An 18340-nucleotide genomic window follows, 5' to 3' on the forward strand; every position below is an offset into this window, starting at 1 on the left:
CACCTTGGGTCATTCATCTATTACCTTCACCCCAATGAAGCAAAAAACGTTGGATGGGATGTTTTGAAGAATAGTATTTTGTAATCTCAGAAGATAAGAGGTTTCACAAACATAGAAATTGGTGCCTAGTATGATTTCACACAGTGAGAGTCTTGAGGGTTGCTTTTAAAAAAAGAAAAAATCAAGTCTCTAGACCTGATGATTAATAAAATTAACTTTAAGCCGATATGGGGACCCCATGGCCCTCCAGGTATTGCTGGCCTAGACCAGGAACTCCAGGTCATCTCTGGCCATTGTAGTCCAACATCTTGAGCAGAGATGGGGAACCTGTGAGTGTTGCTGGAATACAGTTCCCATCATCCCTGACCATTGGGCTTGCTAGCTGAGGATTGATGGGATCTGGAATCCTAGAACATCTGGAGGAAACGTTTCATCACACCATAGTGTTTGTAATGGCTAGATGGAACCCTCCCATGTTCAGGGTTATTTTCATCATCACGCCCATCTAATAGCAAATTCAGCTGGACTGGATTATAGTCAAAACAGGGCTGGCTGGGAAACGAGACATTAATTTGCAAAAGTCCCCACCAAAAAATTGGAGGTGGAGGACTCAAAAGCGTAGAGAAATGGCTCACCGAGGACTGAGCGAGCTCAGTGGCCCACCAATCACTTAACATGTATAATATATACCCCTCTGGGTGTCGCAGAACTGAAAATCCCATCATCCTTGCTGGCCAGGGTTGATGGGAGTTGTCGCTCAGCAACTCTGGAAGAGCCAAAGGTTCCCCGCACCTAACTTTTTATTCAGTTATTCCAAACTGCATGGAATACCATATTTTTCGCTCTATAGGACACACTATTCCCCCCTCCAAAAATTAAGGGGAAATGTGTGTGCTTCCTATGGAGCGAATGCAGGCTCCTTGGCTTCAGTGATAGCAACGCGAAGCCTCCAAAACGCAGAGGGAGCGCTCCCTCTGCGCTCCAGAGTCTATGCGTTGCTTTCGCTGAAGCCTGGAGAGCGAGAGGGGTCGGTGAGCACCGACCCCTCTCGCTCTCCAGGCTTCAGGGATAGCCACCTGAAGCCTTTGGAGCGCAGCAGGAACTCGCGCTGCGCTCCAAAGGCTTCGCAACCTTGCCGTTGCTCCCGGACCTGTTCTGGGGTTGGGGGAAGCTTGGGCTTCCCCAGCCCCACGGCTAAAAACGAAGCCAAGACCGCGCGCAGCCTCTCCCGGCTGGAGATGTTGCGCGTGGCTAAAGAGGAAGCCAAGACAGCCAGCGGGATGGATCCTGCTAGCTGTCTTGGCTTCTTTGCTCTTTGGGGCTGGGGGGGGGGGATCAAGAAAAAAAACTAGGTGCGCCTTATGGAGTGAAAAATACAGTATATATTCTGTTTGGGGTTGGGGAGAATGCATAAAATCTTGCCTAAGAGCTTACAGCAGACTGTTGCCTCCATCCCCTTCTTGTGGGTTTTCTAGATGCCTCCCTTGGACGGCTTTGAAAGAAGATTGAATGACTTCATATGGAGGATATCAATGGCTACTCACCCTGGTGGCTGCGTTTCACCTCCACTGCCAGAGGCAGTAAATGCTTCTGCATACCAGTTGAGAACCACAGGTGGGAAGAGTTGTTAGATGGGGTGAGGTCCTGCTTGTGGGGCTTCTCCCAGTGGCCACCCAGATGTGCCACTGGGAACAAGGTGCTAAGACATGATGGGTCTCTGGGTGGGTGAACAGGTGTACATCCATAGAATCATTCTAGTCCAACCCCCTGCAATGCAGGAATCTCAACTAGATCATATTTGATCACCCAACCTCTGCTTAAAAACGTCCAAGGAAGGAGAGTCCACCACATCTTGTGGCAGTCTGTTCCACTGTCAAACAGCTCTTAGTGTCAGAAATTTCTTTCTGATGTCCAGTCAGAATCTCTTGTTACTTGAACCCATTAGTCCAGGTCCTAGCCACACAATCTGAATGAATTACAGTGGTACCTTGGGTTAAGTACTTAATTTGTTCTGGAGGTCTGTTCTTAACCTGAAACTGTTCTTAACCTGAAGCACCACTTTAGTTAATGGGGCCTCCTGCTGCCGCTGCGCCACCGCTGCACAATTTCTGTTCTCATGCTGAAGCAAAGTGCTTAACCCGAGGTAATATTTCTGGGTTAGCGGAGTCTGTAACCTGAAGCATATGTAACATGAAGCGTATGTAACCCGAGGTACCACTGTAGTCAATTGGGTGGGGGTCAGGTTGCAGCAGGGGCATCTAATTTTTCTTGACCCACCCACCCTCTATGCAGTTGCTCTACCTCATGCCTGATGTGCCAGCCCTTGAAAGCTTCCCCATGCAGAAATGCAGCCCCGTTTCAGTTCATTATAAGCAGGAAAAATAAAGTAAATATGTACAGTCATACCTCAGGTTGAATATGCTTCATGTTGAGCGCGTTCGAGTTGCGCTCCGTGGCAACCCGGAGGTAAAGGAGTGTGTTACTTCCAGGTCTCACTGCTCGCGCATGCGCAGACGCTCAAAATGACATCATGCGCAGAAGCGGCGAAAAGTGGCAAGCGCAGACGTGCCGTCACTAGTTACATTTGCTTCTGGATGTGAACAGGGCTCTGGAACGGATCCCGTTCGTATCCAGAGGTACCACTGTATACAAAACGGCCCAGCTAACTTTATCTCAGGGTAGACCCAATGAAATTTGTGAATTTGACAGGTTAGTCCTGTCCTAGCAACCTTTCAGCGAAGCCTTTTAAGCCAATGCTAGTCCTACTCAGAGTAGACCCACTAAAGTTAATGCACATGACTAACTTGGGTCCATTCATTTCAATGGGTCTCATCTGAGTAGGACTTAGATGGATGCAGCCCACAGCATTTCCTAACTCCTGAGTGTGCGGGGAGCCTGCAACCCCTATGAGTCATTCCCACGATCTACTTTTTCTCTCCTTCCCGGTTGCCTCGACTCCGCGTTACAGCGAGGGAGTCGTGGACTGAAAAGGTGGGAGACTGGTGTTCGTGCTCGCCGCCGCCGCCGCGTGAAAGGCCAGCATCGTGCCAGCCTGCGCGCGTGAATCAGCTTTTGAGAGGAGTTTTTCCAAGCACGAAAAGCCAGCTTTAAAAACGGGGTCTCGCTTCCTCCAAGGTCCTGCCACAAGCACGGATCAAGCATTTCAAAGGCGTGAGTCGTGACGGATATTTTCGATTTGCCAGCCGGGGGCGTGGAAGTCTCTTGCTTCCTTTTTAAAATTTATTAGACTGAGCTGCTCACGCTTTTTTTTTTTAAAGATAAATAAAGGGTGATCCGCTTGATTTTTGACGCCACTCTGCCTGAACACACACAAAAGGTTTGCTTATTTTCGTCGTCATTCCACCATGGGGTGAGCAGTGCTTCGGTGTGCACGGCGCTCCGTACCCCGAATCGTTTGGGTGTGCGCGTGTGCAAAGCTCCCACTTCCACAGCCACGTGCTGCGTTCAGCAGCGCTTACTCCCAAAGGGGGAAAGCGTGCGTAAAAGGATCGCCGCCTCGGATTCCTTTTTCCTTCCCCGCGCCGCCTCCAGCCATGCTTACCCACGCCTCGTGCCGGTGATTGGAGGCGAGGCAGCCAGCTGGGGGTATATGCGAGAAGGGGGCGGATAGGTGCCTCCTGGAAGAGGAGGAGCGGCGGCGGCGGCAGTGGAGGGAAGGTCATACCGCTTTATAGAAAGAGGGGAGGAGAAAAGGAACCGCTCCAATTGCCCGCTGTGTCTACTGAACCGGGCGGGGGGTAACGCTCTTGATCAACCCGTTCCGCCTTTGGCGCTTTTTCTGGATTTGCCTCTGCCACGCGCGGGCGCGCTTTCTTCTAATTCTTCAAAGCGTTGGAGCAGAGGGCGCCGCGGGGGGCGGGGGAGTGAGGCGTGGAGGTGAGAAAGGGAGCCGGGCGCGCGATTGGACACTCCGCGTTCTAAAGAGGCTGCTCGTTACTCAGCGTTCCGAAAGGCTCGGCCGAGCATTCCAATCCGCATCCGGCGCTTCTCTCCTCCGCCTCCTCGCGCTCCGAAAGCCGCAACTGAACGTTCTAAGAACGCTCCCCCTCGACGCGTTCTAAGAGGAGGCGCCGTTCTTTCTTTGCTGAGCGCGCGGTGGAAACAGCCTTTTATTATTTTTTTCCTCCTTCTCTTTTCGCGACCGCCCCCTCGCACGAGGAATCCGAGCAGCGGTCGTTGCAGTTCCGTTTACTCCCCCCCCCCCGCTCCCTTTTCAGTTCCCCTTCCCTCCTCCTCCTCCCTGAGCCTTTTCTCCCGCAGAGCCCAGCGGCCATGGAGGGAGTCGGCGCGCTGCTGGCCGGCTGCCCCACCGCCGGCCTGGCCGGGGGCCTGGGGGTGACTGTGTGCGCTGCTGCCGGCGGAGTCCTGCTGTACAAAATCGCCCGGAGGTAAGCTGTGCTTTATTTTAAATACCTACATGTCCCGTGGAATTGCGATCGAGGCAGTAATACAAATGATAATGTACTGTAATATAAAAGATCCGCCGCGCGGATTAAGCTGCCTCCAGGAGGCGAGCATGCTTTGGGAGGCCCAGCCAGGCAAGCTGGGCGGGGTTGCCGCCTTAAGCCTTCGGAAGGGGAGCGACCATGCTTGCGACTCGCCTCCCTTCGATTTGAACTGCCGGGATCTTCCTGCGGGAGGGCGAGTCTTTCCTCCCGCCTCTTTGCTTCTCTTGTTTCTTTTTGGGAGAGAGGAATATTTTTTTAAATGTCCGGGGTTTTTTTCTTGGAGGGGGAGGTGAAGTCCCGCCCCCTTCCGGAGTCACGAACCGCTTGTAGAGAAGGGTGCCATCCGAACGGGTTTCAATGAATGCCGAGTTAGCTTTATTAAAAAATGACCACAAAAGTTTTACAGTGATGAAAGGCGAAAGCTGTCTTTTAATTGAGGCGGAACTGACAGCCTACCTATCTCAGTGTTGTCAGCACGGACTGGCAGGTGTCTCTCCACGCCCTACCTGGAGAATCCGTTGGGGATTAAACGTGGGATCTTCTGCGTGCAAGGCAGATGCTCTTACCACTCCGCTCAAGGCCCTCCCCCCAAAACAGAGCAAGATTCTAGTCTTCGTGGTGCTGCATAAAAGCTGCCTTGAGTCAGACCCTTTGTCCGTCTCGCTCAGTATTCTTCTACTGTGATTCCCAGCAGCTTTCTAGGGTTTCAGCCCTTCCTAGCCATACTGATTTTATATTGAAATTTACACGGTCCCGTGTTGCTCAGTGGATTTGAACCGGAGTTATGAGCGGATAAGCATATAAGGAGTGGTTTTGTTACTGAAACTGTGATTTAGGGAATCCTGCCCAAATATTGGTGGTTGTGCACAAGAAGTGACCTTACAGTATCCATGTTCTCTCAGCTTTGTTCCATATCCAGTACAGTGTTAGAAACTCTCATATATAAGCTTGGATGTGCATCTTGACAGCCTGCTTAAAAGTTGGGTCTAATCCAGCCTTCTGTGGTCCTTGTGATGCTTGGGACTACAACTCACATCATCCCAGCCTGTTGGCAATGCTGGCTGAGGCTGGAGGCAGTCATGGAAACTCAGATATATAAGCTAATCACCAAATAGCACCTTAAACCTGGGTTGTGGTCACCACAATGGAGTGTCTGGGCACCTTTTTTCCAGTGAATTGTTGTTATTTATTAATTTCATTTCTGTGCCACTAAATCTTAAAAAAACAATCTCACGGTGGTTTACAACACATTAAAACATCAAACCAAACAATCCAGACTAAAATAAATTCAAGCTTTAAGGAAAATATTTCAGATCTTTCTCTAGGTGACATTTTGCTTTCCCCATATTTACTTACCTGCGTAATTTATAGAGCTGTCGCATAGCAGCAGGGCTCTTGGAAGTCAGTGTGGTGTAGTGGTTAGAGTGTCAGAATAGGACCTGAGAGATCAGGTTCAAAGCCCTCCTCAGTCATGAAGCTCGCTGGGTGACCTTGGGCCAGTCATAGCCTCTTAATCTACTTCACAGGGCTGATTTCTAACACTGGAGGGTATCGGGTTGGCGAAAGCCCGGCCCAACCGTTGGATGCTTTGGGTAACATTTTGCTTCTGTGGGTCACTGTGGACATAGGAAACTGCCCAGTGGACACAAGCTTCCTGATCCCATAAGGACTGCGATTCTCAAACTGTGTGCCTTGAGGAAGAAGTTGATGAGTCTGAAATGAGTAATATGCCCTTGAAAGTTTCCTAAAGAACTTCACATTATGGGGTGACATACAAATGTTGTAAATAAATAAAACAGTCTAGGGAGCAGCCTGCTTTGAACTCCAGTGAAAGCTGACTTGGTAATTTAGATAGGCTTCAGTCAGTCAGTCACTCCCAGTTGCAGAGCTATGGCAAAGTGTCCTTGCTCTCAAGGGTTGTGCTTCTGTATGAGTTGCTGTTCTGGGCTTGCCTCCTTCCAGTCCTAGAATCCCAAGGTGAGCAATGTATACAGATGCATGGGGTGGTAGGAGGAAAGTAGAACACTTTCTCTCACACACACATCCGTAAGTAAGATGTGGTGTAAGATTGAAATGTGCTTTCCAGTTATAATAGTTCCTTTGCTGCCAGAGGTTTAGGAAGAGTAAGATGTTCTCAATGGAACCAAGTCAGGTTTTGGTTTTTATAGATTGTAGAGTTGGAAGGTGTACCCCAAGGTTCATCTAGGTCAGCCCCTTGCAATGCAGAAATCGCAGCTAAAGAATCCATCCAACCTCTGTTTAAAAGCCTCCATTGAAGGAAAGTCCACCACCTTCCAAGGGAGTCTCTTCTACTGGTTTGCATTCTCTCTGTGTTAAGGTAAAGGGACCCTTGACCATTAGGTCCAGTTGTGGCCGACTCTGGGGTTGCGCGCTCATCTCACTTTATTGGCCAAGGGAGCCGGTGTACAGCTTCCGGGTCATGTTGCCAGCATGACTAAACCGCTTCTGGCAAACCAAAGCAGCGCACGGAAACGCCGTTTACCTTCCCGCCGGAGCGGTACCTATTTATCTACTTGCACTTTGATGTGCTTTCGAACTGCTAGGTTGGCAGGAGCAGGGACCGAGCAATAATGGGAGCTCACCCCGTCGTGGGGATTCGAAACACCGACCTTCTGATCGGCAAGTCCTAGGCTCTGTGGTTTAACCCACAGCGCCACCCACGTTCCTCCCTTGACATGTAGTGATCCCTTCTCTCTGTGTGTGGAAACACATTATTTAAAGCCACGTCCTCTGCAGTTGCACGTTTCTAATTGAATAAAGTGCCCCCTGAGAACAGTTTGGGTCTGTGCATTTTAAAAATGTTATTGTTACGAACCTGTGTTGGTCCTGTGCTAATTCAGCTGTCATTGCTTCCCATGGTGGAGGTGTCAGCACTCGAGGAAGCTAGTAAATCATAAGATAATAATTATTTCCTCACGTTCCCAAGGGCCATATTCCCTTCTGAGGGCCACATCCTAGTATGGCAACTAATGTAATTTCCTCCCCTTTCATCCAGCGGTCTTGTTTCTCTAAACACACCTCTCCTGATCCTCCATCCAGGCAGGCAAAATCAGAGTTCAAGGCCACAATCCAGCCAGGCAAGAACACTTGAGGAGGGTGCAGAGCAAGGCTCATGAGGATTCTGACTTTGGGAAGGGGGGTTCTGAGGACCAGATCATGCGACCTGGAGGGCCACCCTTTGCATACATGATAGATTACCTGCTTTACCACAGCCCTGTAAGGTGGGATGGTAGCATAGGTAGGTTGGAGGCTGAAAGGGAGGAGCAGTGACTTTGAATGAGGTTCTCCTTCCGTCTGCTCAAAAGGAAGTCCATTGATTGTTAGTCACGATGGCTGGGCTGTGCGTCCACAGTCAGAGGTAGCAATGTTTTTGAAAGCTAGTTGCTGGAAACTGGAGGGGAGAGGGCTCTTGTGCTAGGGTCCTGCTTTTGCTGGTTTCTCACAGGCATCTGGTTGGCTGCTGTGAGAACATGATGCTGGACTAGCCACCAGCCTGGGCTCTCAGAGGCTTGCATGGAAATCTCAAAAAATTCCAGCAAAGCAGAGCTTATTTTGTTTTCAGTCTGAAGCAGATGCTGCAGGTGAGCGTTAACATTCCTGTTGTTTGACTAGGGAGAACGATTAGAGGAGGCAGGCAAAATGAGTGAATAGGTTTTTTTCATCCATTGCAGGCAAAGGATCAGCCCTGAGAATGTCTCTCTGGTGGAATGTGAGGAATGCATTTCGTTTGGGGATGAGGTCTTGTACAGCCGCTTTTCTCCATCTTCCTCCAGGGGTCATGATGACTGGACACTGCCTGAGCAGAACTTGGGAAGAACATTTTAAAATGTCCACTTCCCTTTTTTTGTGGCAAGTTAATGACTGCTTTCTTGCACTGCAACAGTGGCTCCCAAAGTTTTAATTCTTAAAATGCACCCCACCCCCGATTTTTTTTTATAAAAAAAAACCACTTCTGGAATCATGTTACTGTTGCCTCTTAAATCTGGAAAAATAGGTTTCCGTGTATTTCTCCATGAATCGTTATTTTGGACACGCAGAGGTGCAGTGGATACTCTCCTCTGAGTGTAGCTGATTCTGGCAAGAAAAGGTTATTCTCCCAACAGCCTTTTCAGGTAGGCTAAGTGACAGCCTGATTTTTCCAAGGACCCCCATTGAGCTTCATGGCTCTGCAGTGTATTTCCCTTATCCAGGATACGTCTGACCTTGTTATTCATCATCTACACTGCCTGCAAGTTTTCGTTGAACTTCTGTGTTCTAGCCCTTAAATTTTGGCTCCCTGCTTGAGCTTTGTGGCCCAGGAATCAGGCCCAACCTTCGTAGTTTTGAGTAACTTTGGAATGCCGTTTGTGGGGCAAGCAGCTTTCCCCAGATAAGAGTTTAATGTGTCTTTTATCAGTGCCTTTGCCTTTCTGCAGAGTGTCCTTGAATTGTGATAAAACTCATTGCTTTTCTGGTTATAAAAATGGGTGTGTGTAGCTCTCTGGCTTTTGCATGACTGGAATATAAGCTTACTTTGCAAAGGAAAGAGTCGCATCCCTTAACTGCTCACCTCTGCCTCTGGCATGCGGCCCCCAGAAGGTTACTAACAAGGGAATGTGGCCCTCAAGCTGGAAAAAAGTTTCCCCTTCCTTGTTCTAAGATATGTGTTTTGCTGGGGTTTCATTGCACGTGGGGAGGGGGTGCTAACTTCAGCTTCAAAGAAAAAATAATGTGAGGCATCAGTCTATCAATGGCTATTGCTTATATTGATGAAATAGAACCTCCATATACAAAGGCAGCATACATCAGAACCCCATGTGCTGGTAACAGATGCAGGAGTGTAGTAAACGTTATGCAATGCTTCTGAATTTCTTGCCCTCTCCTGGACACAATGCTTGAGCAGGCAGATTTGCAGGGCCTGTGATTTGCCTGATAATCTCCATCTTGTTCAGACCAGCCACCCCCTTCTGCGTTTTCTTGATCTAAAACAGCATTGTTTTTGTTCTTAATGCGTCTGTGGCCCCAGACAGAGTAGGATCACGGAAATAGTGCCACGAGATTATCGCTTCTTCGTCTGAGAAAGGCACAAGCTGAGGAAATCTCCACGCTGCTCCCAGTTTGTCTGAAATGAAAGGATTGCCATACACCCTTCATTTGAGGAAGCAGAAGGCACAAGAGAGCTGAGTAGGGGCATCTGGAGCCAGAATGGCTGATAAGACTTGACCTCGGTGGAAACTCTTGATTGGGCCTGTTTGTTGCTCTCTGCTGTTTGTGAGGAAGAAAAGCCATCTCTCGGACAGCTTTCATGTAGAATCCAGTAAGACTGGCTACCGCTGTCCTGGATTTTGCTGTTGTGGTGCCTTCTAGATGTTGTCAGACTCCACTTTTGCATCAGCCCAGAGCAGTGTTAGAAACTCAGATATATGAGCTAGGCACCAAATGGCTTCTTAAACCAGGGTTACAGTCAACCAAAATGGAACGCCTAGTTGCCCTTTTTGGGCCAGATGGCTCGAAAATCATTTTACCCCATGCGACTTTGGGGTTCCTGAAATTCATTCTGATTGTGCAGATAAAATATAATGGATAGAATTCCACAGGATGTGTCTGAAAATAGTCACGCTGCAAGGATCCCCAGGCATGCACCTCCAGGTGGTGGAGACATCAGGTGCCACCCGGGCACCTGGTAGCCAGGTGCAAAGTGTGCTGGGCGAATTTAGATCGCTGGACCTGACCATTATCCATTCCGGCTGGAGCTGATGAGCATTGGAGTCCAGCAGTGTACAGTGGTACCTCGGGTTAAGAACTTAATTTGTTCTGGAGGTCCATTCTTAACCTGAAACTGTTCTTAACCTGAAGCACCACTTTAGCTAATGGGGCCTCCTGCTGCCGCTGCACGATTTCTGTTCTCATCCTGAAGCAAAGTTCTTAACCCGAGTTTCTGGGTTAGCAGAGTCTGTAGCCTGAAGCGTATGTAACCTGAAGCGTCTGTAACCCGAGTTACCATGAATATATAATATTCATTAAGTTAAAAACAACTTGCGATTGCAAAAATAAGGTGGGTCCTAAAAGTGGACATTACGTGTGTCAAAAGCTCAGGGTTAAGAGGTGTGAATATATACACATATATATACACATACACTGTTTAGCCCTTCTTAAAATAAGTTTTAAAAATAGTTTTGGTAAATTAAGTGGATTATTGTTACTGATGCTAAAAGGTGCCCCCTTCTGATAGATTGGTTGCCAGATTCTAAAGAAAGGTTAGGAGAGAGTGTGCAACACACACACACACACACACACACACACAGGTGTTCTCTCCTCAGAGTCTCAGGGAGAGGAGGAGGAATACCTCTTCTAAAACAATGCCTGCTGTGGCAAAAAAGGGATTCGTTATTTGTGACTCCTGCATTGCTGGAAGTTGGACTAGATGACCCTTGGGATCCCTCCCAACTCTGCAATTCTGTGCGCCCTAATGAAAATAGTTTGTTTGTTAATTCCAAGAAAGAAGGGTCTGTGACGTCCAAGCCTGCTGGTTGAGGACATGAGCCCAGGCAGGAGGTATGCTTGGCTTGCATTGCAGCAGATGGATGTCCCAAGCATTCCCTTGGCCCCTGTTTGCATCAGCTGGGCCTTTTTGCTCTGTGGTGCTTCCGACAGCTGTAGTTCAAAGGAGCCCTTGTGCTGAAGTCATGTGGAAACAGATGGTGGAGAGGTGAGGTGTGTTGGGTAAGGGGAGTGGAATTCCCATCTCGGGCAGCTGTGCTTGGCGGAATTTGAAGTCTTGTTTTGCCTGCAGCAATACCTGGCACTATATTATTGCTGCTACTACTGTTGTTGTTGTATTTATTTATATCCTGCTTTCCACCCAGATCAGGACTCAAGGCGACTGGCACAGAATGAAACAACATGGAGATGAGGATGATAATAATAATTATTATTATTATAATGATGATGCACTGCCCATCCTAGGATCACAGGGTGCTTTACAGTGTAAAAACACAAAAAAATATAACGTCGTAACAAACAAAAGCAATACCATCCCATCCTTTACACACAGTTTAAAAGGCCATAGACTGTTTAATTAGCCAAAGGCCTAGGAGAAAAGGAATGTTTTTGCCTGGCGGCTAAAGAAACGTAGCAAAGATTCCTTGGGGAATACCTTGGCCGCTGACACACTTTGGGTGGGAGCAACTAGATGGCAGCTTTTTAGAAAATGTATTATACTTTAAACACAAGATTATGAACTGACCTGGACCCTGCAATCATAATCTGAGGCTTCTCTTCATGAGAGGCCAAAACAGAAAGCTTAGAAGCATATAAAAGATAAAAGTAATTGATCTCTAATAAAATTTTAAAAATATATAAAGAAAACAAATCTATTAAAATACAATTAAAATAGCACAGCACTATTAAAAGCCCTTTCCTTAAAAACCAGTCAATTCCCAAAGGCCTTTCGGAATGAGACAGTCTTTATCTGCCAGTCGAAGGACAACAAGGAGGGAGCCAGTCAAGCTTCTCTAGGAAGGGAGTTCCAGAGTCTGGGAGCAGCCACCGAGAAGGCCCTTTTTCACATCAACACCAAGTCTGCACATAAGGGTGGTGGCACTGAAGATCACACAGCCCAGGCAGGTTCATATGGGAGAATATGGCCGTCCTGATAGACTGGGCCTAAACTGTGTTGGGCTTTATAAGTCATTAGCAGCACTTTGCGTTTATAGAGAGGAAAGCTGTGCTCATGGAATAACTAACTGGCATTTGGGTCACCCATAATTTTTATTTTTATTTTGCACAGCTTGTCTCTGCATATGCACAGACCCCAATACAAAACACATGCCCCCTACTTAAATGGGGGGGGGGAGGTAGCTTTCATTCCAGGTCAGGTCTTTGATGGTTAGTTGGTCGTCAGTGGTAGAGTATCTCCTTTGCATGCAAAAAGTCCCCAGGTTCATACCTTGGCGTCTTCAGGTAGGCGTGGTGAAATCCTTGGGAGTTGCTGCCAGTCAGTGCAGACAGTACAGAGCTTGTCTGACTCAATGTAATACAATTTCTTGTGCTCCTGTCTGAGATGGCTTGTTCACATGAACAAGTCACCCACTTCTGTAGCTGCTGTGAAATAAAAGACCTTTATCATTATTATATACACAAACAAGCTTGGCTTCTAAGCGCACTTTTCAAGTACCAAGGCACCATGGCCCGAAGTTTAATAAAAGAAATCCCATTAAAACATGAAAATATAAATGCACCTAATTAAAATGAACACTAAAACAGTCCCATCGAAAATATAAACACTCACAGTTAAGATATGCAATTAAAAAAATCCATTATATATATATATATATATATATATATATATATATATATAACAATCCAAGGTAAAATTATGCAGTATAAAAGTCATTTTGAAACAACACAGCAATTAAAACAGGTTGAGTGAGCAAGGGAATGTCTGTGTGAACAAGTCTGTCTTCAAAAGCCTGTTCTTAGACTTTTGCTTATCTTTTTTTTAAAAAACAAAGCAAATGACTCTCCCTCTGTCCAAAAGGGTTAAGCCCCAACAGCTGCTCATTTTGATGGCAAGTGTTTCATTCCAGTGCATAGACAGGCAATCCTTTTCTATTGAAGTTCTGCTTTTCACTTGTGGCTCTGCTCGTTTACTGTTTACAGCTGCCCCATTAAGCTCTCTGGCTTTGGGCAGCAAATTCTTCCCTTCCCAGAAAAATATGATGGGGAAATCCCAGCCGTGGGCCCCACTCCTCCCTGGATTGGACATCTACGGCTTTTCCATTTTCTGGGTCTCCATCTTATTTTTCTGTTTTGGCGGGAAAGGGGAAAATTTGGTCTGTTGCCTGGTAAAGAGAGGTGGGAGGATCTTGTGGTTGCAGTACTGTCCCGAATTGCTTCCAGGTCAACCTGCAAGCGTTTCTGGGGGTATGCCAAGCAACTGCAAGGTGGTTGCTTCGGTAACCCTAGAAGTTGAGGTCTTCTAACTGCTTGCTGATGCTCAAAGGGATGCCCTGTGTTTGCTGTGTACCACAGTGGAGGTTGAAGCAAGTTGAGGTTGCCTAGCAACCACAGGACATGACCTTTGAAAGCCTGCAGGAAGTGATTAGAAGGCAGTGTCTTGCGGTTGCTAGACAACCACTATTATTATTATTATTATTATTATTATTATTATTATTATTATTAAATCTTTGATCTCACTTTCTTCCCCCACCAGGTGGGCCTAAAGCAATTCCCGCTATTAAAAAAGCAAAACATCAACAGCGGATCTTTGAGCAGGAATTAAAAGCTTGTATCTTAACTAGGTCCTACTCAGAGTAGGCCCATTTGAAAATAAGCAACCCAAGATAGTCATGCCTGTTAACTTTAAGATGGGTCTGCTCTGAGGAGGACTAGCTTTTGGTTAATGGCCATGAGTAACTTTAGGTCTGTTTGAGGAGAATGTAGTTGGATGTGGCCTAATTTGCATATAAAAAGAGTATATCAAACCGTGGGTATTATTATATGATTCTCTAAGCCAGGGGTGGGGAATCTCAGGCCAAGAAGACTATTGTGGCCCTCCAGGCTGCTCTTGCCTGGCCCTCGGAAATCTCTCCACAACCCTTCCTAGCCCTGCTTCATAACTTCCTTGCTATGTTTTTGCCTGACTGAAATGTGTCACATTGGGCCTCCTCCTCCCAGGGCCCAGTGTGATGTATACTTTTTTTTTATGCTGTTCCCCACAGGAAGAAACCCACCCACATGACTGTGAATTGCTGGTTCTGCAACCAGGACACCGTGGTTCCGTACGGGAACCGGAACTGTTGGGATTGCCCCAACTGCGAGCAGTACAATGGCTTCCAAGAGGTATGTTTCAAGAGTGGCGCCTCGTAAAGCCTCTATGACGAGATGAAATAGCGGTCAAGGGCCAAAGCAAGCTGGGTTGCCTCCAACTGAGGCCACATTCACATCATGTGTTTAAAGCGCTATGATACCACTTTAAACCATCATTGTCCCGTCCCCCCCAATTTTTTTATATAGTTTGTTAAATGTGCTGAGAGCTGTTAGGAGGTCTCCTGTTCCCCTCATGGAGCTACAATTCCCAGCATTCTGGGAATTATAACTGTGAGGAAAATAGGGTCTCTTAAGCACCCTTTACCCTTAACAAACTACAGTTCCCAGGATTTTTTGCCTAGGGGGACCATGACTGTTAAAGTGCAGTAATAGCGCTTTAAATATATGGTGTGAATGTGGCCTACGTTTTGCTCCAGAGTAGACCCATGGAAATTAATGGCCCTAAGTTAGTCGTGGTCATTGCTTTCAATGGGTATGCTCTTGGGTGGGGCTAGCCTTGGGTACAAACCCGGTGCCAACCCATGTGCATATATGTCTGTTCGATATTGGTGTGTATCAATTTATGAATCCCCTTTTACATATATCTATCATCTATCTATCTATCTATCTATCTATCTTAATTTCATTACATTTATATCCCACCTTTTTTCTCCCGAGAGGAGCTCAAGGTGGTGCACACACACTTCTCCCCGTCTCCGTTTCATCCTCACAGCATCCCTGTGAGGTAGGCAAGGCTGACGGGTAGCGACTGGCACTGAAGATACGCAATACAGTTTGAACGCCTTAAGGCAAGAGACCTTTTCGCCCAGCTGGAAAAGCTTATCAAAGCAAAAATGTAATTGGGTTGTTTCTTTGAAGTACAGATCTGTGGGTGCCTGCTGTATCTCAGCAGGGCTGCTGTTCCACAGAACAGGGGCAACCACAACAAAGGCCCTGCTTCCGAGTTGTTATGGTGTGGGCTTCTGATTTTTTGGGTGTATGTCCCTGTTGGTAGAATTTACTGGCAGAGGTCGAGGGTGGGAGCTTAAAAGCAAAAGTTGGTGTAACGAGTGAACCACCTTTGGGATTGAAGGGAGGAGATAGTTTTGGGGTGTGGAATGTTAAGGTAAGTGGGATAGATTTGGAGTGAGCATTGAATGAGAATCAGTGGGCTTAGGAGGTAACTTAACAGCTTCAGATCAGTTTACCTGTGAGTTCACCAGACCCCATCCGTATATGCTTGCTCTGCCTCTTCATTCTGCAGACTGTTACAAGGTGCCACATAATACTCATTCTGCATTTATAAGGAATCCATCCTTTAGCGTGGCAACACCCACACTTTGGAACTCCCTGCCTATTGAAACCAGGGAGGCGCCTTCACTGCACTCTTTTAGGTGCCTGTTAAAATTGATTTTGTTTAGGCCAGCCTACCCAGACATAATTTTACCTTCCTAAAATCTGGACTTTAGGTTATCGTTGATTTTAACTATTATTCTTTATTGAATTTATATACCTCCTTATACTTAGGGGTCTCAGGGGGATTTACAGAACAAAATCAAGATCTAAAACCACAAAATACATAATAAAAATAAAAACAACAACCCAATAGCCCCTCCCCACAAAAAACCCAACACATTTTAAAAGGGCATAGGGTGTAAATCAGATCAACCAAAGGCCTGTTTAAAAAGGAATGTTTTTGCCTGGTGCCTAAAGGTATATAATGAAGGCACCAGGCGAACTTCCCTGTGGAGAGCATTCCACAGACGGGGAGCCACTGCAGAGAAGGCCCATTCTTGTGTTGCCAAATTCTGGACCTCTCAAGGAGGAGGCACAAGATAATTATTTTTGAAGATTTTAGATAGTTGCTTTTGATGGATCATTTCATTGTGTTACTCATTTTGTAAACCACTTTGAATCTTTCTGGTTGTTGTTTTTTTACAATCAAGAGGTATAATACACATTTTATGAAATAAAATCCATCTGTACTTCACACTTTACTGTGAATTGGTTCTTCAAATAAACTCTGGTACAATTTTTATCCATCTTCCGTACAAGAGAAGTGGACTGTTGCCCCCTCACTCAGTTCTGCCTTAATTGGATCTCGCCAGTTTTCCCGTAGGTCCTCCAGTTGGTGGGACTCATGAAACCAAATGCCCCAGTTACTCTTATGAATTGACTTTGAAAGATCCCTACTGGATCATCAGATCAGAAGGCCCATCTAGTCCGGCATCCTCAAAGTAGCCAACCAGGTGCCTATGGAAAGCCCATAAGCAGTGCAGTGGTGCACTCCCCACTTGAGAACCACAGCAACTGGTTTTCAGAAGTTCACCGCCTCTAGCCCTGGAGGGTAGTACATAGCTGTCCTGGCAAGTAACCACCAATAACCCTAGCAGTGAGAGTTGCTAGGACTTTAATTAAGGTTTGTTTTGTGGCATACCACTTGTGGGTTTTCCAAACCACGAGCCTGGGTTTGGCCGTGACGCTAAACCCAACTGTTTCTTGGCTCACAATAGCAAGAGGAGCAAAGAAGAAGGGCGGGTTATAAACTTAAAACAATAATTTGAAATGATAATAAATAACTTTCCAAGGTTGCTTTTGTTGGCCCGTAAAAATTAAGAGTATCTCGGGGTGCAAATAAATCTATGGATTTTGCCTCCATTTGGCAGCCATTTGTTACTTATGTGGCTGGCCAATCACGGGAGTGACAAGTCCCAATGAAATACAGCTTTGTTTTGTATTCATAATATTTTGTATTCTTTTTTTTTTAATCCCCCCCAATTATTTTTATTGATTTTCCCATTTTAAATCCAATTATACAGATTTCTGGGTCTTCTTAAGAGCTTGGTGCCCATGGGAAGGTCCCCAACGGTAGGACCGGGGGGAAACTCTGGCCCTCCAGATGTTGTTGGGGCTGGAGTTCCATTTGACAACAGCAAGAAACAGTATCTTCATCTCAGTATTGTGGAATGCTCTGCCAGCAGAGATTCAGCAGGTGCCTTCTGTCAAAACTTTTAAATGCCTGCCGAAAACTTATTTTCTATTAGGCTTACGCAGGCAGTTAAGAATGCATCTTTTCACTGTAGGTAACGGATTTCTGATTTTAACCCTTTAATATGTTTTTTATTGTATGGTGGCCCACAAAAGGGCCTTCTCTGTGGCAGCCCCTTAACTGTGGAGCTCCCTCCCCACAGAGGTGCACCTGTCACCTTCATTATACAGCTTTTGACATTTGAGGTGTACATTTTTAGGACCCGCCTTATTTCTTTAACTGTTAAGCTGTTTTAAAGTGTTTGTAATATTGTGCTCTAATGTTGTATGTTAATGTAACCTGCCCTGGAACCACAGGCTGCAGATAATAAAAATTAAAACAGTGTACAATTGTTGTGAACTCCAATTAAAAAAAAAAAAGAATAGCAGTGTATAGATATTTTTTATGAAAAAATAAAAACGTCGTAGAGCAGCAGGAAGGAGACTGGAGTAACCATTGCCTCTCCTTTTGACCCCTCTTGGCAGAATGGAGATTACAACAAGCCGATCCCAGCTCAGTACATGGAGCATCTGAACCACGTTGTCTCTGGGGCCGGCGCCTTCTACGACCCCACCAAGCCCCAGCAGTGGGTGAGCAGCCAGGTCCTTCTCTGTAGGAAGTGCAACAACCATCAGACCACGAAGATTAAGCAGCTGGCATCCTTCACACCCAGGGAGGAGGTACGAACTGATCTCGGGACTCAGAGCAGCCCTTCGTTTTAAGGTTCTGGTACTTAACCTTCCCTAAGGCCATAAACCCACAGAAGGGGAAGCTCGACCCAGGAGACAAATGCGACCCTCTGGATCTTAGGAAACAAACCTTTTGTGGTTGTTTACATCGTTCTATTTCATGTACACATCATACTTTTAAATCTTAACGTTCCCACCAAAAATCGTGGGAGCTGTAGTTTGTGTGTGATTTCTTTCATGGAAAACTTATAATTCAGCGACCGATTAAAATAAAGAGTAAACAATACAATTTCAATAAAATTACACAAAAAAGGGTGCAGCTTTACATTGCTGCATTCACACTC

At 46.4% G+C, this 18340-nt stretch overlaps 1 protein-coding gene across 2 annotated transcripts in view; it reads left to right on the plus strand.

The window, feature by feature from the left end:
- The first annotated feature begins 3466 nt into the window (after positions 1 to 3466).
- TMEM201 (transmembrane protein 201) overlaps positions 3467 to 18340 on the plus strand; it is a 43905-nt gene continuing 29031 nt past the window's right edge. Inside the window, exons 1-3 of one of the 2 annotated variants that reach the window (XM_053400886.1) lie at positions 3467 to 4409; positions 14192 to 14312; positions 17793 to 17987. In XM_053400886.1, the coding sequence (XP_053256861.1) occupies positions 4294 to 4409; positions 14192 to 14312; positions 17793 to 17987 (432 nt within the window). In that variant the 5' untranslated portion in view covers positions 3467 to 4293. Of the gene's footprint in view, positions 4410 to 14191; positions 14313 to 17098; positions 17272 to 17792; positions 17988 to 18340 lie in introns of those variants that run through there. The other variant, XM_053400887.1, reaches the window with a different exon arrangement.

Source organism: Podarcis raffonei, chromosome 8, assembly GCF_027172205.1.
Source record: "Podarcis raffonei isolate rPodRaf1 chromosome 8, rPodRaf1.pri, whole genome shotgun sequence".
NCBI classification, from domain to species: domain Eukaryota; kingdom Metazoa; phylum Chordata; class Lepidosauria; order Squamata; family Lacertidae; genus Podarcis; species Podarcis raffonei.